This window comes from Pelodiscus sinensis, chromosome 10 (genome assembly GCF_049634645.1).
Source record: "Pelodiscus sinensis isolate JC-2024 chromosome 10, ASM4963464v1, whole genome shotgun sequence".
NCBI classification, from domain to species: Eukaryota; Metazoa; Chordata; order Testudines; family Trionychidae; genus Pelodiscus; species Pelodiscus sinensis.
Genome location: NC_134720.1, coordinates 48,894,073 through 48,907,231, shown reverse-complemented (window position 1 = coordinate 48,907,231; position 13,159 = coordinate 48,894,073). Strand labels below are relative to the sequence as shown.

Sequence of the window (13,159 nt, the reverse complement as noted above, 5' to 3'; positions counted from 1 at the left end):
GTATGGCAGAGCATAAACTACAGCAGTTTCCCTCTGCTGTCCTTGCTATCGATGGCTCTCAGGCTTGGCCAATCTCATAAGAATGGCCATACTGGATTAGACCAAAGGTCCATCTAGCCCAGTGTCCTGTCTCCCAGCAGTGACCAATGCCAAGGGCCCCAGAGGAAATGAACAGGATGGAGTCAGCAAGTGATCCCTCTTCTAGCCTCTGACAGAGCCTAGTGATGCCATCCTTGTCCATCACTGGCTATTAGCCAGTGATGGACCTATCCTCTGCATTTATCTAGGTCTTTTTTGAACCCTGTTGAAGGCCTGGTCTTCACAACATCCTCTGGCAAGGAGTTCCACAGGTTGGTTGTGCACCGAATGGAGAAAAATGTCCTGTTTGTTTAAACCTGCTACCTATCTCGATGTAGCTCATGCCCCCTTCTGCCTTCCACAAGGGAGCACCAAATGTCCCTCCCACCCAGGAAGTAATTCAAGTGTCTCAGGCTCTAAAAAGAAGCTGAGCTCAGTGAAGGGGCTTGGACCCCACTCTGTCATTCAGGCCAGCTGGGTTTGGCACTGAGCCACTAGCTCCCCAGGCTGAGCAGTGTGAGGCAGAGGCCGGTGCTTAGCAGCGCCAGTGGCCACCCAGGCTAGTGTGGTGTATGAACGTGGTCTCCAGCTGGCAGACTGAGGCCATGAGCCCCTGTGGCTGAATAGCTCACTCAGCAGCCTGTCTTCTGGTGGGCTGTGGAGGGTGCACTTGGGCAAACTGTTGCCGTCAGCTTCATCTCCTCTGAAAGCCTTCTGGGATTGCCACTGTCTGGGCTGGCAGAAGCAGCCAGTGACCATGGCTCCTTGAGGCAGAAGAGCTTGATACTTGTTGCGGGGGTGGATGAACCACCTGTGACTTCTGCTTTCGGCTCTGCTCTAACACTGCAGCACGGGGTGAGGTCACCATCCCACATGGCAGAGAGCAGCAGTCAGCTGGTGCTAGGAGCGCCTGGTTTTCTAGTACCGGTTCTGCCTGGGACTTGCTGTGTGAAATCTGCCTGCCTGGCTGGGGTTTGCTGCCCTTGGCACATGGCTTCTGGACAGTCTGAACACCATGAAAAGGGCTTTTGCATGATCCTAGCAACAGGAGGAGCCCTGACCTTCACTCCCAGCCCTCTGAAGCCTCCTGTCTTTTGGCACCAGCCTTTCCATTTTAAACTGGAGCCAGAGGCTGGTTGTCCAGGGTAGCTTCTTGGAGGTGGTTTTTGAAGCAGCAGGATCCTGCGCTGCCTCGTCTCCCTCCTTCCTGCCTCTTTCTCCCCCTTCCCCCCGCCCCCTGATATCTGCCTGCTGGGTGCAAACTCCTGACCTCACAGGCTGCTGGCTCATACTCCCTTTCCAAAAGGGAGAATTTCATGCAAGAGCAGCATTTAATCACCACCCCCCGAGCCTGGGGCCATTGGCGCTGCTGGGCTCTGAACCAGGCCGTCTGGCAGCAGCTTTCAGGAGCCTGCTCCCCTCCGTTGGGTCTGAATTCCTGATAAAGACCTAGGTCTCCTTGCCTGGACTGGGGGGGGAGCACTCCTTCCATGTGCTGGGTTTCCCTGGACTGCCTTGGCTCCTTTGAGTCCCCACAAGCCGGGGCTGTGTTCATGTGGGGGAGGTTCTGTTCAGTAACCAGCGGGGAAGCTGCAGCATTGCTATCTGGCAGTGTGCTAGACTGGGCCCTTAATACAGGGGTTGGAAAGTCACCATACCCCTGGACTACAACTGCCTGGCCAAAGGGGGCGGGGCGGGCATGCTCTCAACCTTCTCACCAGGCCTTGCTCCCGTTGCCGGGAGAGGACAACTTTTAGATGACCACTTGGTAAGTGTGGGGATGGGAGGCTGCACTATGCAGGGTGTGGGCTCCCTTCTGGCCCCACTGTCCTAATTATCAGTTGATCCTCGGGGCATCCATGAGGGGGCACTGGCAGACTAAGGGAGGGGCAGCACAGGGCTGGAGCAGCGCGCTGGGAGAGGGGATTGCAAGCAATGCAGAAGGCTGAAAGGGACAGGGAGAAGTGTTGGAGTGTCGGGGAGAAAGAGGCTGGGTTTGATGTCCATGCGAGGATCGGTCTGTCTCAGAGCTGTGCAGCCTGCTAGCTCTAGTTGGGGAGGGGAAGGGGGTCAGCATCTGGCAGGGAAGCAGGAGCGTTGGAAGTGGGGCTTTGCTTGGTTCCTGTGCATTGGAGCCAGCTGTGCTGTGGGGACTCCTCACAGACGTGTGTGCTCACGGCAGAGGGTGCGAGTGGCTGACTGGCTGGGATCCGCTATCGTGCGGGTAAGGGGGGGCGCTTCTTCCTGAGCCATCGCTTGGGGAAGGGTTTGCTGAGCCCAGCCATGAGCACGGGCCCACAGAAGGTGGGGGGAGGGGGGGATCTGCGCTGCTCATCTTGTTGCTGCCTGTGTTCCAGACTTTGCAAGGAGCTGGCTGGGATCGAGGGGTGAGTGGGAAACCTCTACTGCGGGACTCTGCATTCCCCGTGGGGCTGGGGGTAGCTATTCCCGGCACTTGGGAGGGGAGAGCTGGGCTATGGGGCGGGGTGTGCAGGAACAGAACTCAGCAGCAAAGTTAGGGTGACAGGGCATCGGGGGAATCCTGCCAGGAAATGGGGGAGTCCAGATTTCTTACCCAGCGTGCCGCTGTGTGAGGCTGTTGGGACCAGACAGGAGCCACCTCTGCCTCCTGTCATCTCCGGCCTCCCATCCCATTTCCCTCTGAGCCTCTCCTCTCCTCACTTCCTCAGCTGCAGCCTTGGCCGGAGCTGGGACCTGAGTCCAAAATAAACCAGAGGAATTTCCTCCAAAGCAGAGCCCCCGGCCCAGCATCTGCCCTGCTCCTGTGGCTGCAGGGACAGCTCTTTGAGCCATATTTCCACGGGCCTTGGGCTGGGGGAAGGGCAGCTGCAGAGTGAAATCATCCGCAGCCTATGGTGTTGAGGGAACCTTCATACTGCCAGCTAGGTTCTCAAACCACGGAGTCTGGTGCACAGGGAGGTTTTGGGGGGGGGGGGGGGGGGGTTAAAACAGCAGATCACAGCTGGTTTTCATGGGGTTATCTAGACTTCCCAGGCAGAGCGATCTGGATGTCATGCTGGGGTCTATAGTCTCCCCCGGGGGCCGCCTGGGTGAAATTCAGACCAGGGAGTTCTGCCAAACTTGGGCTAGGACCAGTGTTCCCTGTGATCTGGGCACTTGTGTGGCCACTTGGATTCCAATGCTACCCAGATTAGCAGCGCGCCCATAGCTAAGGCATCTTTTTCCTACTGGTGGTGTGCAGTCACATGCAGTGGTGCGCATAAAATTTATTCCACGTAGGGATGGAAAAATTAGAGGCAACTCTAGTGTCCACTCTCCGTCCTCTGCCCCATACCCTTTACTAACCTGTACCAGCTGTTGGCTATGGATATTTCCCCATGCAATGCCCTAGCGCCTGGTGCTTTTAGGCTGGAAACCTTCTGCCCCTTCTTGCTGAGTGGGCAGAGCTGTGAGGTTGCCTGCAGCGTCTGCTGTGGTCGGGATGGGCTCTCTAGCAGCAGGTACAACACCAGGCAGGCTGGGGTGGAAGCCTGACTGAGATCCTCTTGCTTCACGGGGTGAGGGCTGACTCGTCTTCCCACAGATGGGAGCCATAGCCCCCCCAAGGGTCAGATCCTGGTTCTGCTGTCGCACGAGGAGGTGGCGTGGGCAGAAGGAGGCGCTATGCCAGCAAGCTGCTTGGTTATAAGTGGGACCATGCTAACCTGACCTATAAGTGAGTGTACCAGGGCCGCTAGGGATGCAACCGAGCCGCCCATCCCCCCCTCCCACGCTATTCCCATGTGGGGCTCCCTGCACAGAGCTCAGCTAAGCCTGCTCCAGCCTGGCCCATGACATAACTGCATCCCTTGCGGTGGGGCAAGCCCAGCCCTTTCGGTGTCCCTGTTTGCTGCTGTTTGGCCTTGAGGCCTAAGGAGGTGACCTATCGCCATAGCTGAGCCTGCCCCTGGCTCCCAGCCCCTCCCCAGCATGGTGTCTCTTGGGAGAGGCTGACACCAGCTTTTCCCAGCTGGAGCTAATTGCTTCCTTAGCATGATGATAGCCATGTGACTGCCAGATGCCCAGAGGTCCTTGCCAGATGTGAACACTGCAGGAAATGGGGGAACCCCTCCCCCTGACTCTGTGCAGAATCTGCTCCCCTGGGTGCTGGAGGGCAAGGGGAGCCAAGCATGCCTCTTTGAGCAGAGCCTCTGCCTGCTGGGGGATCCAACCCTGCCCTGGGGTTCAGCCAACCAAGCTGAGCCCCTCCCCTCTTCCGCCCCCTTCCCTCCTCCTCCCCCAACACACACACTCCTGGTGCTGGGTCCCATGAGGACGTCCTGCCCTGGAGGTACCCAGGGATACTAGGAACAGGCTCCTTGTGCCCTGCTGCTGCTCTTGGCCTAGGTCAGCCTGTTTCTGTGCTGCAGAGACAGGACCCTTCCATGTAGCTAGATGGGAGCTGGCCTCTGCTCTCAAGAGTCTGAGAATTGTTGGTATTGCCCAGGCTCCTGCCCTGCCTTGACAGTGCCCCTGCTGGGGACTAGCAGAGCCCCCTGTCTCACCCTGTGCATCACCCCCTGCTGAAAGCAGCTGAGCTCGTCCTGCACGTGCACCCCTGTCCCACCATAGCCTTAGCTCCAAGAGCAGAGGCTGGAGAGATGGAAGAGCCGCTGGTGCCGTGGGTCACCCGCCTGTGCTCCTGATTGTGCAGTTCCCCAGCACCCTGAACAAGGGGGCCACAAAGAGCCATTGCCACTGCCTTCCGCATGTGGAGCGACGTCTCCCCCCTCAGCTTCCGGCGCGTGGCCCCTGCCCAGCCAGCTGACATCACTATAGGTAAGGGGGGGGGGCTGAGGCTTTCCATCTCAGGGACTCTCCCTGCCTCTTCTCAGCCCTGCGATCTCCTGGGTGCAGATGGCTCCCCTGGGGGCTGCAGGGAGCCATCTCAAGGGCTTGGAGACCATGTGCTATCCCCATTTGCTCCTTCCTTGTGGCTAGACTGCACGGCCACAGAGCATCCCGGCAAGCCCACGGCCCCTCCCCGCACACACCTGGCACCGAAGTGGGGCTGTCACAGATGGACTTAGCACGGCCATCCAACCCCATCTCCCCCCTCTCTAGCAAACTCATTACCCACCCACCCCTTCTAGCTTTGCCCTGCGAGTTTTCTTGCCTGCTGCTTCCAGGCTCTCTCTCTGGCTGGTCTTGGGCAGGCTTCTACACTTTCAACCACACTGACTGCTGGTTCTCCCCGCTGCACCCCTGCTTCGATGGGCTGAACGGGGAGCTGGCCCATGCTTTCCTGCTGCCCCGGGGCGAGATCCATTGAGACAACCATGAGTTTTGGATCCTGGGCCGCTTGCGCTTCAGCTGGAAACAAGGTATGACAGACCAAGAGGCAGCCAGAGATCTGCAGGGTGTCCTGCCCGTGGCCAGGTGACTTATCCTCTGCACCAAAGCACCAGCTCCATCCTGCAGAGTAGGGCTGGGACCATTGTTCCCATTCCCAGCCCTTTCTCCGGGGAGAACTCACCCCACCGCCTCTCTCCCTCTTGTGGTTTAAAGTAAAAGGTTCGGAAATGTGGCTAGCCCAGGGAGGCGCAGAAACAGGCAAACTATTACTAAATATCTTTTCAACTTTTATTAAAGGGCTTCTACGTATAAATTATTATTTTATTAATTTCTTACATACGTAGGCACCAAATAATTATTAGAATGACCAATAAGCAAAATGCAATACAGTAAAGAAAATTCCTTGGGGTTTCTCTAAATCCCAATAGTTCTTAACAAGGGCCCAGGGATTATTAACAGTTACATTTACATCAGACTTACTTATAAGACTAATCATTTATCTCAAACTCTTAACACTACTAGGGTGTGTCTAGACTACATGCCTCCTTCGACGGAGGCATGTAGATTAGCCAGATCGGAAGAGGGAAATGAAGCCGCGATTAAAATAATCGCGGCTTCATTTAAATTTAAATGGCTGCCCCGATCTGCCGATCAGCTGTTTGTCGGCAGATCGGGGGAGTCTGGACGCGATGCCCCGACAAAGAAGCCTTTCTTCATCGGCACAGGTAAGCCTGGTTTCACGAGGCTTACCTGTGTCGATGAAGAAAGGCTTCTTTGTCGGGGCATCGCGTCCAGACTCCCCCGATCTGCCGACAAACAGCTGATCGGCAGATCGGGGCAGCCATTTAAATTTAAATGAAGCCGCGATTATTTTAATCGCGGCTTCATTTCCCTCTTCCGATCTGGCTAATCTACATGCCTCCGTCGAAGGAGGCATGTAGTCTAGACACACCCTTACTTAACAACACCGCTAAACAATTTCAGATAATATTTAACAGACACACAAACTACACCAATAACAACATATTTGGTATTTGTTATGTTTGGGATACGTTACGCTCGACACGAACTCATTTGGTTGGGTGAGCGGGAGGTGGCCCTCGGGTGATCAGTCCTCGGACCTGGCTCATATTTTGCCTTCCAATGTTTATTGGGGATTCCTCAATTTGATACAGGAGGGGAAGCTATTTTATAGAGAAAGCTTTTGTGCACTTTTTGTGATAGGCAAGCAGACCCTGTCTGTTAAGTGACAGGAGTAAGGGGGTGAGATGGTTTCCTGTTTTTCCCTTTTCTGCCTTATTGGGCATGGCACAGTCAGCACGAACTTTACATGAACTTTTCAGGTCTGGTTTTTGTTCCTGTTCGTTGCTGATCTTTGTTACATAGGGTAAGGTTTTTCATCAAGGGGAAGTTGACCTTTTGCTTGGATGGTAATACGTGCAAGGGGCCGGGCCAGCAAAGAGCCTGCTTTCACACCTCTGGGCTCTGCTCCCTTTCCCCACAGGCACTTCCTGCGCTGCTAACCAGCCTCCCCCGCTCACCACCCCTGCTCATCTGGTTGGGAAAGGCAGTCCTCCCCTCCATCCGCCGGCCCTTCCCCTGGGAGCCAATTAGTGCTGATGTGAGGGGAGCTGTCAGCTACTGGCTGTCGGTGTGTTGGCACAACCAGGCTCACCACTTGCTCCCCTCCCTGAGGATCAGGGCATTATATTCCCCCTCCCCCCCCAGCAGAAGTGCACCCCCTACAGCTCCCTGTGCCCCAGTAGGACTCTCCAGGGGGGCGTGCTGTCCACACATCCTGCAGCCAGCAGGGGCTGCCTTGTGCTAATGCTCACTAGAACAGTGTGGGAAATAATTTTTAATGGGGGGGCCACTCCAAGATTTTGGTAAGTGGTCAAGGGCTGCACTTCTGTGGAGGGGTGCGGGCTCTGGGATGACAGGTGGGATGTAGAAGGGAGCTTGGGATAGAGGCCTGGGATGCTGGAGGGAGTGTGGGTGAAGGAGGGGGTCATGATCTGGGGCAGGGTTAGGAGTATAGGTGCAGGAGAGGATTCTTGCCTGGGGGAGGGGTGCAGGGTCAGGGGGGAGTTGTGACCTGGAGCAGATGGGGAGAGGGAATACAGAGGGTTGAATGGTGGCCTGGGGGGAGGGGGCAGATTTGCCAGAGGCAGGCTCTGGCTGGGAGGTGCTTACCTAGGTGGCTCCCAGCCAGCAGCCCTACAGGAACCTGAGACACGTTCCCTGCCTGTGTGCTGGGCAGGCTGCTTCATGTGGCTCCGCTCCAGCACAGGGAGGGAGGAGGCTTCATTTGCTGCCCCGGCCTTCAGCAACATTTCTTAGCTCTTTTGGCCAGAAACTGGCCAATGGGAGTGGAGGGATTTTGCTAGGGGGTGCAAAGCCTTCCCCTCCCTGCCCAGACTGCACAGCAAGCCTGCTCTTTAAACCGTCTGCAGCCGCTGGATGGGGCGGCCACAGGCCGGATCCAGCTCACTAGCCTCCTCTTGCCCTCCCCTGCTCTGGAGACAGGGGCCCTGCCAGTGGAGCCCGGCATGCCCTGCCTAGGCCAGGCCAGGAGGAAATGACTGTTTGCCTAGCTCGTTGCAGCTCTAGTGCAGGGGGAGAGATTCCAGCTCAGTCATGCTCCTCCCAGTTCCATTCAAGGGAGTCCCAGCGGCATGAACCTGTGCCCTGAGATGACTAGGGTTGCCAGGTGTCCGGCAAGTAAGGATGCTTGCAGTTGGGTAGGGAGAAGCCAGGCTGGGCTAGGTCAGGAGCAATGCTCCAGTGCCCTCTGCCTGCCCCGCGATGGCTGGGTTTGGCTCCGTGCTGGGAGCTGCCAGGGCAGGCTCTCCGGCATGTCCTGGCTCCCTCGGGTGCTTTGTGCTTATTAGGAGTCTGGCCGAATGACCTGGTCCAGGTGGTGGCTCACGAGATCGGCCATGCCCTGGGCCTGTGGCATTCGCAGGATGTCCGTGCGCTCATGCACCCCAACGCGACCTACAGCAGGACGTGGCGCATTGGCCAGGATGACGCCTGGGCCGTTCGGCGGCTGTACGGTAAGGAGATGCCAAGGAGCACCAGCACTGATGTGTGCCCAGTGTCTAGTCGCCGCCTGGCCCCAGAAGAGAGGACTGTCCCCTAAGGGCTCCCTCTGCTGAGTCCTTGTCCTGCGCAGTCCCTTGTTGGCCCAGCTGCATCTGGCCGGGAGCCCAGAATGCAGAGCAGCCTTGGCTCATCTTTGGCCAGAGTAGCCCTGGTTCCTTAGCAAGCGCCCGGAAATCACCGTCTTCCCGCATGCTCCTGCCCCGTCAGTTGTCATGGGGCCTGAACCCATGGATGGCCGTGAGCACAGGGTGGTGCAGGCCAAAGCCTGGGACAAGGTCTGAGAGAGGCAGCTGGAGATACTGGGCTCCCATCCTGGCTTGGGACAATCCTGTCCAACCCTGTCTGGGCTCTTCCATTCCAAATTCCTCGGCTGCTTCTGCACCAAAGGCAAGTCCCGTGGGAGGAAGTGGCTATTCTGCAATGCCCATCTCCGAGCGTTGTCCCTGCAGGCTGCGTGGATGAGAAGCAGCAGTGTGAGCCTTGGGCCCGGCAGGGGTTCTGCACGCGCCGGTGCGCCTTCATGAAGAGGCATTGCCCCCAAATCTGCAACTCCTGCTCCGGTAAGAGAACTCCTCCCCTGCTGGTGCTGTGGGCTACAGAAACCAGCTCCCCCCTGCAAAGCAAACGCCACCTAGCACCTCCCATGCCCCTCCCTCCTTTATTAGGCTGCTGCAGCATGCAGAAGGGAGCCATGGCCGCTTGGCTTGGCATCACTGCTCTGTGTGTCTTTCAGAGTTCCCTGCTGCCTCCCCCTCTGTACGAGTGCAGCCCCCCCACATTCACACCAAGTACCTCTCCAAAGGCAGAGCCATAACCTTCCGCTGTGGGCTGAACACCTCCAGGACACACCTGCAAATCAGGTGAGCTACTATCCAGCTGGGAGCTCTCCGGGATGCAGAGCATTGCTGCATCTATGGACACCCCCCTCCCCAGCACTCACTAAGCCAGGTCTCCCTAGCTGAACTCTGCAGTAATCTCTTTGCCTGCTGCCTTCCGAGGGAGATGGCGCTCGTGTCTGTGCAGATGCTGCCAGCTGTGGAGGCCAGGAAGCAGGGAGGCTACTGCTTTGGAAAGGCAAAGTTGGTGTGGGGGGGTCAATGGATGTGCAGACTTGAGCACCCCTCCAATAAGGAGCAACCACGGGCCCTGATCCCGACCACACCCAAGTGAAACAAACTGCTCCGCTGTGTTCTGTGAATAAAAGTCCTGGTCTCTGACTACAGGCTGAACCTCTGTGGTCCGGGACTCTCCCTGGTCCAGCAACACCTGTGGTCTGGCTGGGCCAGAGAGCCCCAGCCGTAGAGGTTGCCAGTGGCCTGGGGGCAGTGGAGCTCTGGTAGCAGGCGGGGTGCAGTGCACTGGCCAGGGCCAGGAGGGGAGCCCTAGCAGAGGTCAAGGCTGATCTCCCCTGGTCTGGCAAAATCCCTTGTTCAGGACAGCTCAGGTCCCAAGGATGCCAGACCAGCAACGTCCAACCTGTAGCAGGTTCAGCAGCGTGATGATGGGAAGAGAGAAATGGCCGGATCTTGACTGTGGCTGGGAGTGAGTTGGGCGGAGGGAAGGAGACTGCTAGCAAGCCAGGAGCTGAAGGAAAGGCCTTGGCACTCACTGGCTGGCATGGGGGTCACTGGTGCTAGCTGACAGCAGCTGCCCGGGTCTCACGGTCCTGCCCTCCTCTCTCTTGCAGCTGGTACAAAGATGGGGTGCTCCTTTCGCGCTCTGTTCCCGGCTTGGAGCTGCTGCCGAGCCAGGCCCTGCGTGTTCATGCTGCCGTGTTCAGCGAAGGGCAGTATACCTGCCTGGTCCGCCGTGCCAGCAGGGTCCTCCGTGCCAACTCTTGGCAGCTAAAGCTCAAGGCCAGGGGTTCTTCCCCACACAAACAGCCAGGCCAACCAGATGTGCAGGGAATTGCACGGGCCTGATCCACAGAGCAAGGGAGAGCTGGGTAACGGTGGATGTGAGGACAGCATCCTCCTTGCTCATCACTTGGCATCTCCCCTACCTCTTCCTCACTCCCTCCCCCTCAAAGCAGGGCAGCCCAAACAGCAGAGGGGTCAATGCCAGGAGCGCTGCCTGCTCCTTTCCTTGGCCCACTCCTCGGGCTGGCAGAGCTGCTCTGTATTCCTAGCCCAGGGCAGCAATCTCCTCCTGGGGGAGAGGTGAGGGCGCGGCGGCTGCCTGCTCTTAACAGGTGATGCTTACCAGTTAAGGTTAACCAGAGGGGTGGGAGCAGCTCCCCACCTGCTGCAGGTGGTGGTGGGGGTCTCACTTTGGATAGAGCCTGCTTGAGCCAGAGCAGCTTCTGCTTGCGGTGGCCCCGGGTACCTCAAAGGCATGGGTTGCTCAGGTTGGGACACCTGCCTGTGAGGTGCCCTGGCCCAGGGTGGGCAGTGGGGACTGCTGCAGCTGAACTGGAGCGGTCTCCCCTGCCTTTTAATTGGTTAACAATATATTTAACTGACTAATGAATTAAATGGGATTTTACATCCCTATTCCTCACCACCTTCTCCATGCCTGTTGGTTTCATAAATGATTGTGAAATGCCTAGGACTTACTGAAAGAAATAAGGTACCTTAGGCTATGTCTAGACTATACCTCTTTCAAAATAAACTTTTCCGGAAGAGATCTTCAGAAAAAACTTCTGAAAGAGAGCGTCTACACAGCAAAAGCTTCAGAGGGGTAGCTGAGTTAGTCTGTAACAGGAAAAACTTAAACATCAAATAGTCTAGTAGCACCTTAAAGACTAACAAAACATGTAGATGGTATCATGAGCTTTTGTGGCCAAAAACCCACTTCATCTTTTGTAGATTTTGCCCATGAAAGGTCATGATACCATGTACATGTTTTGTTAGTCTTTAAGGTGCTACTAGACTATTTGATGTTTGTTTTACATAGCAAAAGCACATCAAAAAAAGCCATCTGCTTTTTTGAAAGATAGCATCCGTTCAATATGGATGCTATCTCGCATTTAAGCTGTGATTACTATGGACGGAGTGGCCACTATGGCGCCTGTGTTTTTTCCTCTTCTTTCAAAAGAGCTCCCTCTTCCCTGTCCACACAGGCCTTTTTCTGAAAGAACTCTTTTGGAAAAAGTCTTCTTCCTTGTAGAAAGAGATTTACCAATGTAGGAAAAGCCCCTCTGTTCTTTTGATTTTTTTCCCCAAAAGAATGTGATTGCAGTGTGGATCTAAGGGAAGGTTTAAAAAAAACCAACAAAAACAACAAAAAACCACCAGCCATTTTTCTGAAAAAAACAAACAATCCTGTGCAGGGTGGACATACCATTAGACTCTTTCACAGTTATTTTTCTGCCTGCCTTTCCTGGCCCCTTTGACCCTGTTCAGATACCAGCTCCCAGCCATGCAGTCTCCCACGGAGGAGTCAACTCAGTGCCCATAGCATGGGGCTGCAGTATGACCCCAGGCCTGATTTGCAACAGCAAGGGCTGCTCCTTCCCTCACACCACGGCAGCTGCTTGCCAGAGAGACAAAGCAGCCCCTACGGTGGTGTTTCTCATACTGGGGGAGGAGGGAGGGCTTGAGGCTGTCTTGGGGGAGTGTGGTATGGCCACACTTGAGTGGGTACTGCTGGTTGGGCAGGTGCTTCTGGCTGGGCACCCAGCTTGCAAGGCAGCGCCCGGCCAGCAGCAAGGGGGGGGCATGGTACGGGGCAGGCCCATAGCACCGAGGGCCCCAGCAGCAAGGGGGGAGGGCATGGTACGGGGCAGGCCCATAGCACCGAGGGCCCCAGCAGCAAGGGGGGGGCATGGTACGGGGCAGGCCCATAGCACCGAGGGCCCCAGCAGCAAGGGGGAGGGCATGGTACGGGGCAGGCCCATAGCACCGAGGGCCCCAGCAGCAAGGGGGAGGGCATGGTACGGGGCAGGCCCATAGCACCGAGGGTCCCAGCAGCAAGGGGGGGGCATGGTACGGGGCAGGCCCATAGCACCGAGGGTCCCAGCAGCAAGGGGGGAGGGCATGGTACGGGGCAGGCCCATAGCACCGAGGGCCCCAGCAGCAAGGGGGAGGGCATGGTACGGGGCAGGCCTATAGCACCGAGGGCCCCAACAGCAAGGGGGAGGGCATGGTATGGGGCAGGCCATAGCACTGAAGGCTCCAGCAGGAAGGGGGGGGCATGGTGTGGGGCAGGCCCATAGCACTGAAGGCCCCAGCAGGAAGGGGGGCATGGTGTGGGGCAGGCCCATAGCACCGAGAGTCCCAGCAGCAAGGGGGGGCATGGTATGGGGCAGGCCATAGCACTGAAGGCCCCAGCAGGAAGGGGGGGGGCATGGTGTGGGGCAGGCCCATAGCACCGAGGGTCCCAGCAGCAAGGCGGGGGTATGGTGTGGGGCAGGCCCATAGCACCGAGGGTCCCAGCAGCAAGGGGGGGTATGGTGTGGGGCAGGCCCATAGCACCGAGGGTCCCAGCAGCAAGGGGGGGTATGGTGTGGGGCAGGCCCATAGCACCGAGGGTCCCAGCAGCAAGGGGGGGTATGGTGTGGGGCAGGCCCATAGCACCGAGGGTCCCAGCAGCAAGGGGGGGTATGGTGTGGGGCAGGCCCATAGCACCGAGGGTCCCAGCAGCAAGGGGGGGTATGGTGTGGGGCAGGCCCATAGCACCGAGGGTCCCAGCAGCAAGGGGGGGGGGCATGGTGTGGGGC

The 13,159-nt window shown here is 57.4% G+C and overlaps 1 protein-coding gene across 1 annotated transcript; it reads left to right on the top strand.

The window, feature by feature from the left end:
• The first annotated feature begins 911 nt into the window (after positions 1 to 911).
• LOC102451720 (matrix metalloproteinase-23-like) lies at positions 912 to 11,227 on the top strand. Its single transcript, XM_075938120.1, has 4 exons — positions 912 to 2,302; positions 8,949 to 9,059; positions 9,233 to 9,359; positions 10,187 to 11,227. The coding sequence occupies exons 2-4, from the start codon at positions 9,020 to 9,022 to the stop codon at positions 10,419 to 10,421; spliced, it is 402 nt and encodes a 133-aa protein (XP_075794235.1). The 5' UTR covers positions 912 to 2,302; positions 8,949 to 9,019; the 3' UTR covers positions 10,422 to 11,227.
• The last annotated feature ends 1,932 nt before the right edge of the window (positions 11,228 to 13,159 follow it).

Coding starts and splice junctions, on each gene's coding strand:
- LOC102451720 (XM_075938120.1), top strand. CDS start 9,020: ATGAAGAGGCATTGCCCCCAAATCTGCAACTCCTGCTCCG. Junction 9,060..9,232: donor AATCTGCAACTCCTGCTCCG/GTAAGAGAACTC, acceptor TGTGTCTTTCAG/AGTTCCCTGCTGCCTCCCCC. Junction 9,360..10,186: donor AGGACACACCTGCAAATCAG/GTGAGCTACTAT, acceptor TCTCTCTTGCAG/CTGGTACAAAGATGGGGTGC.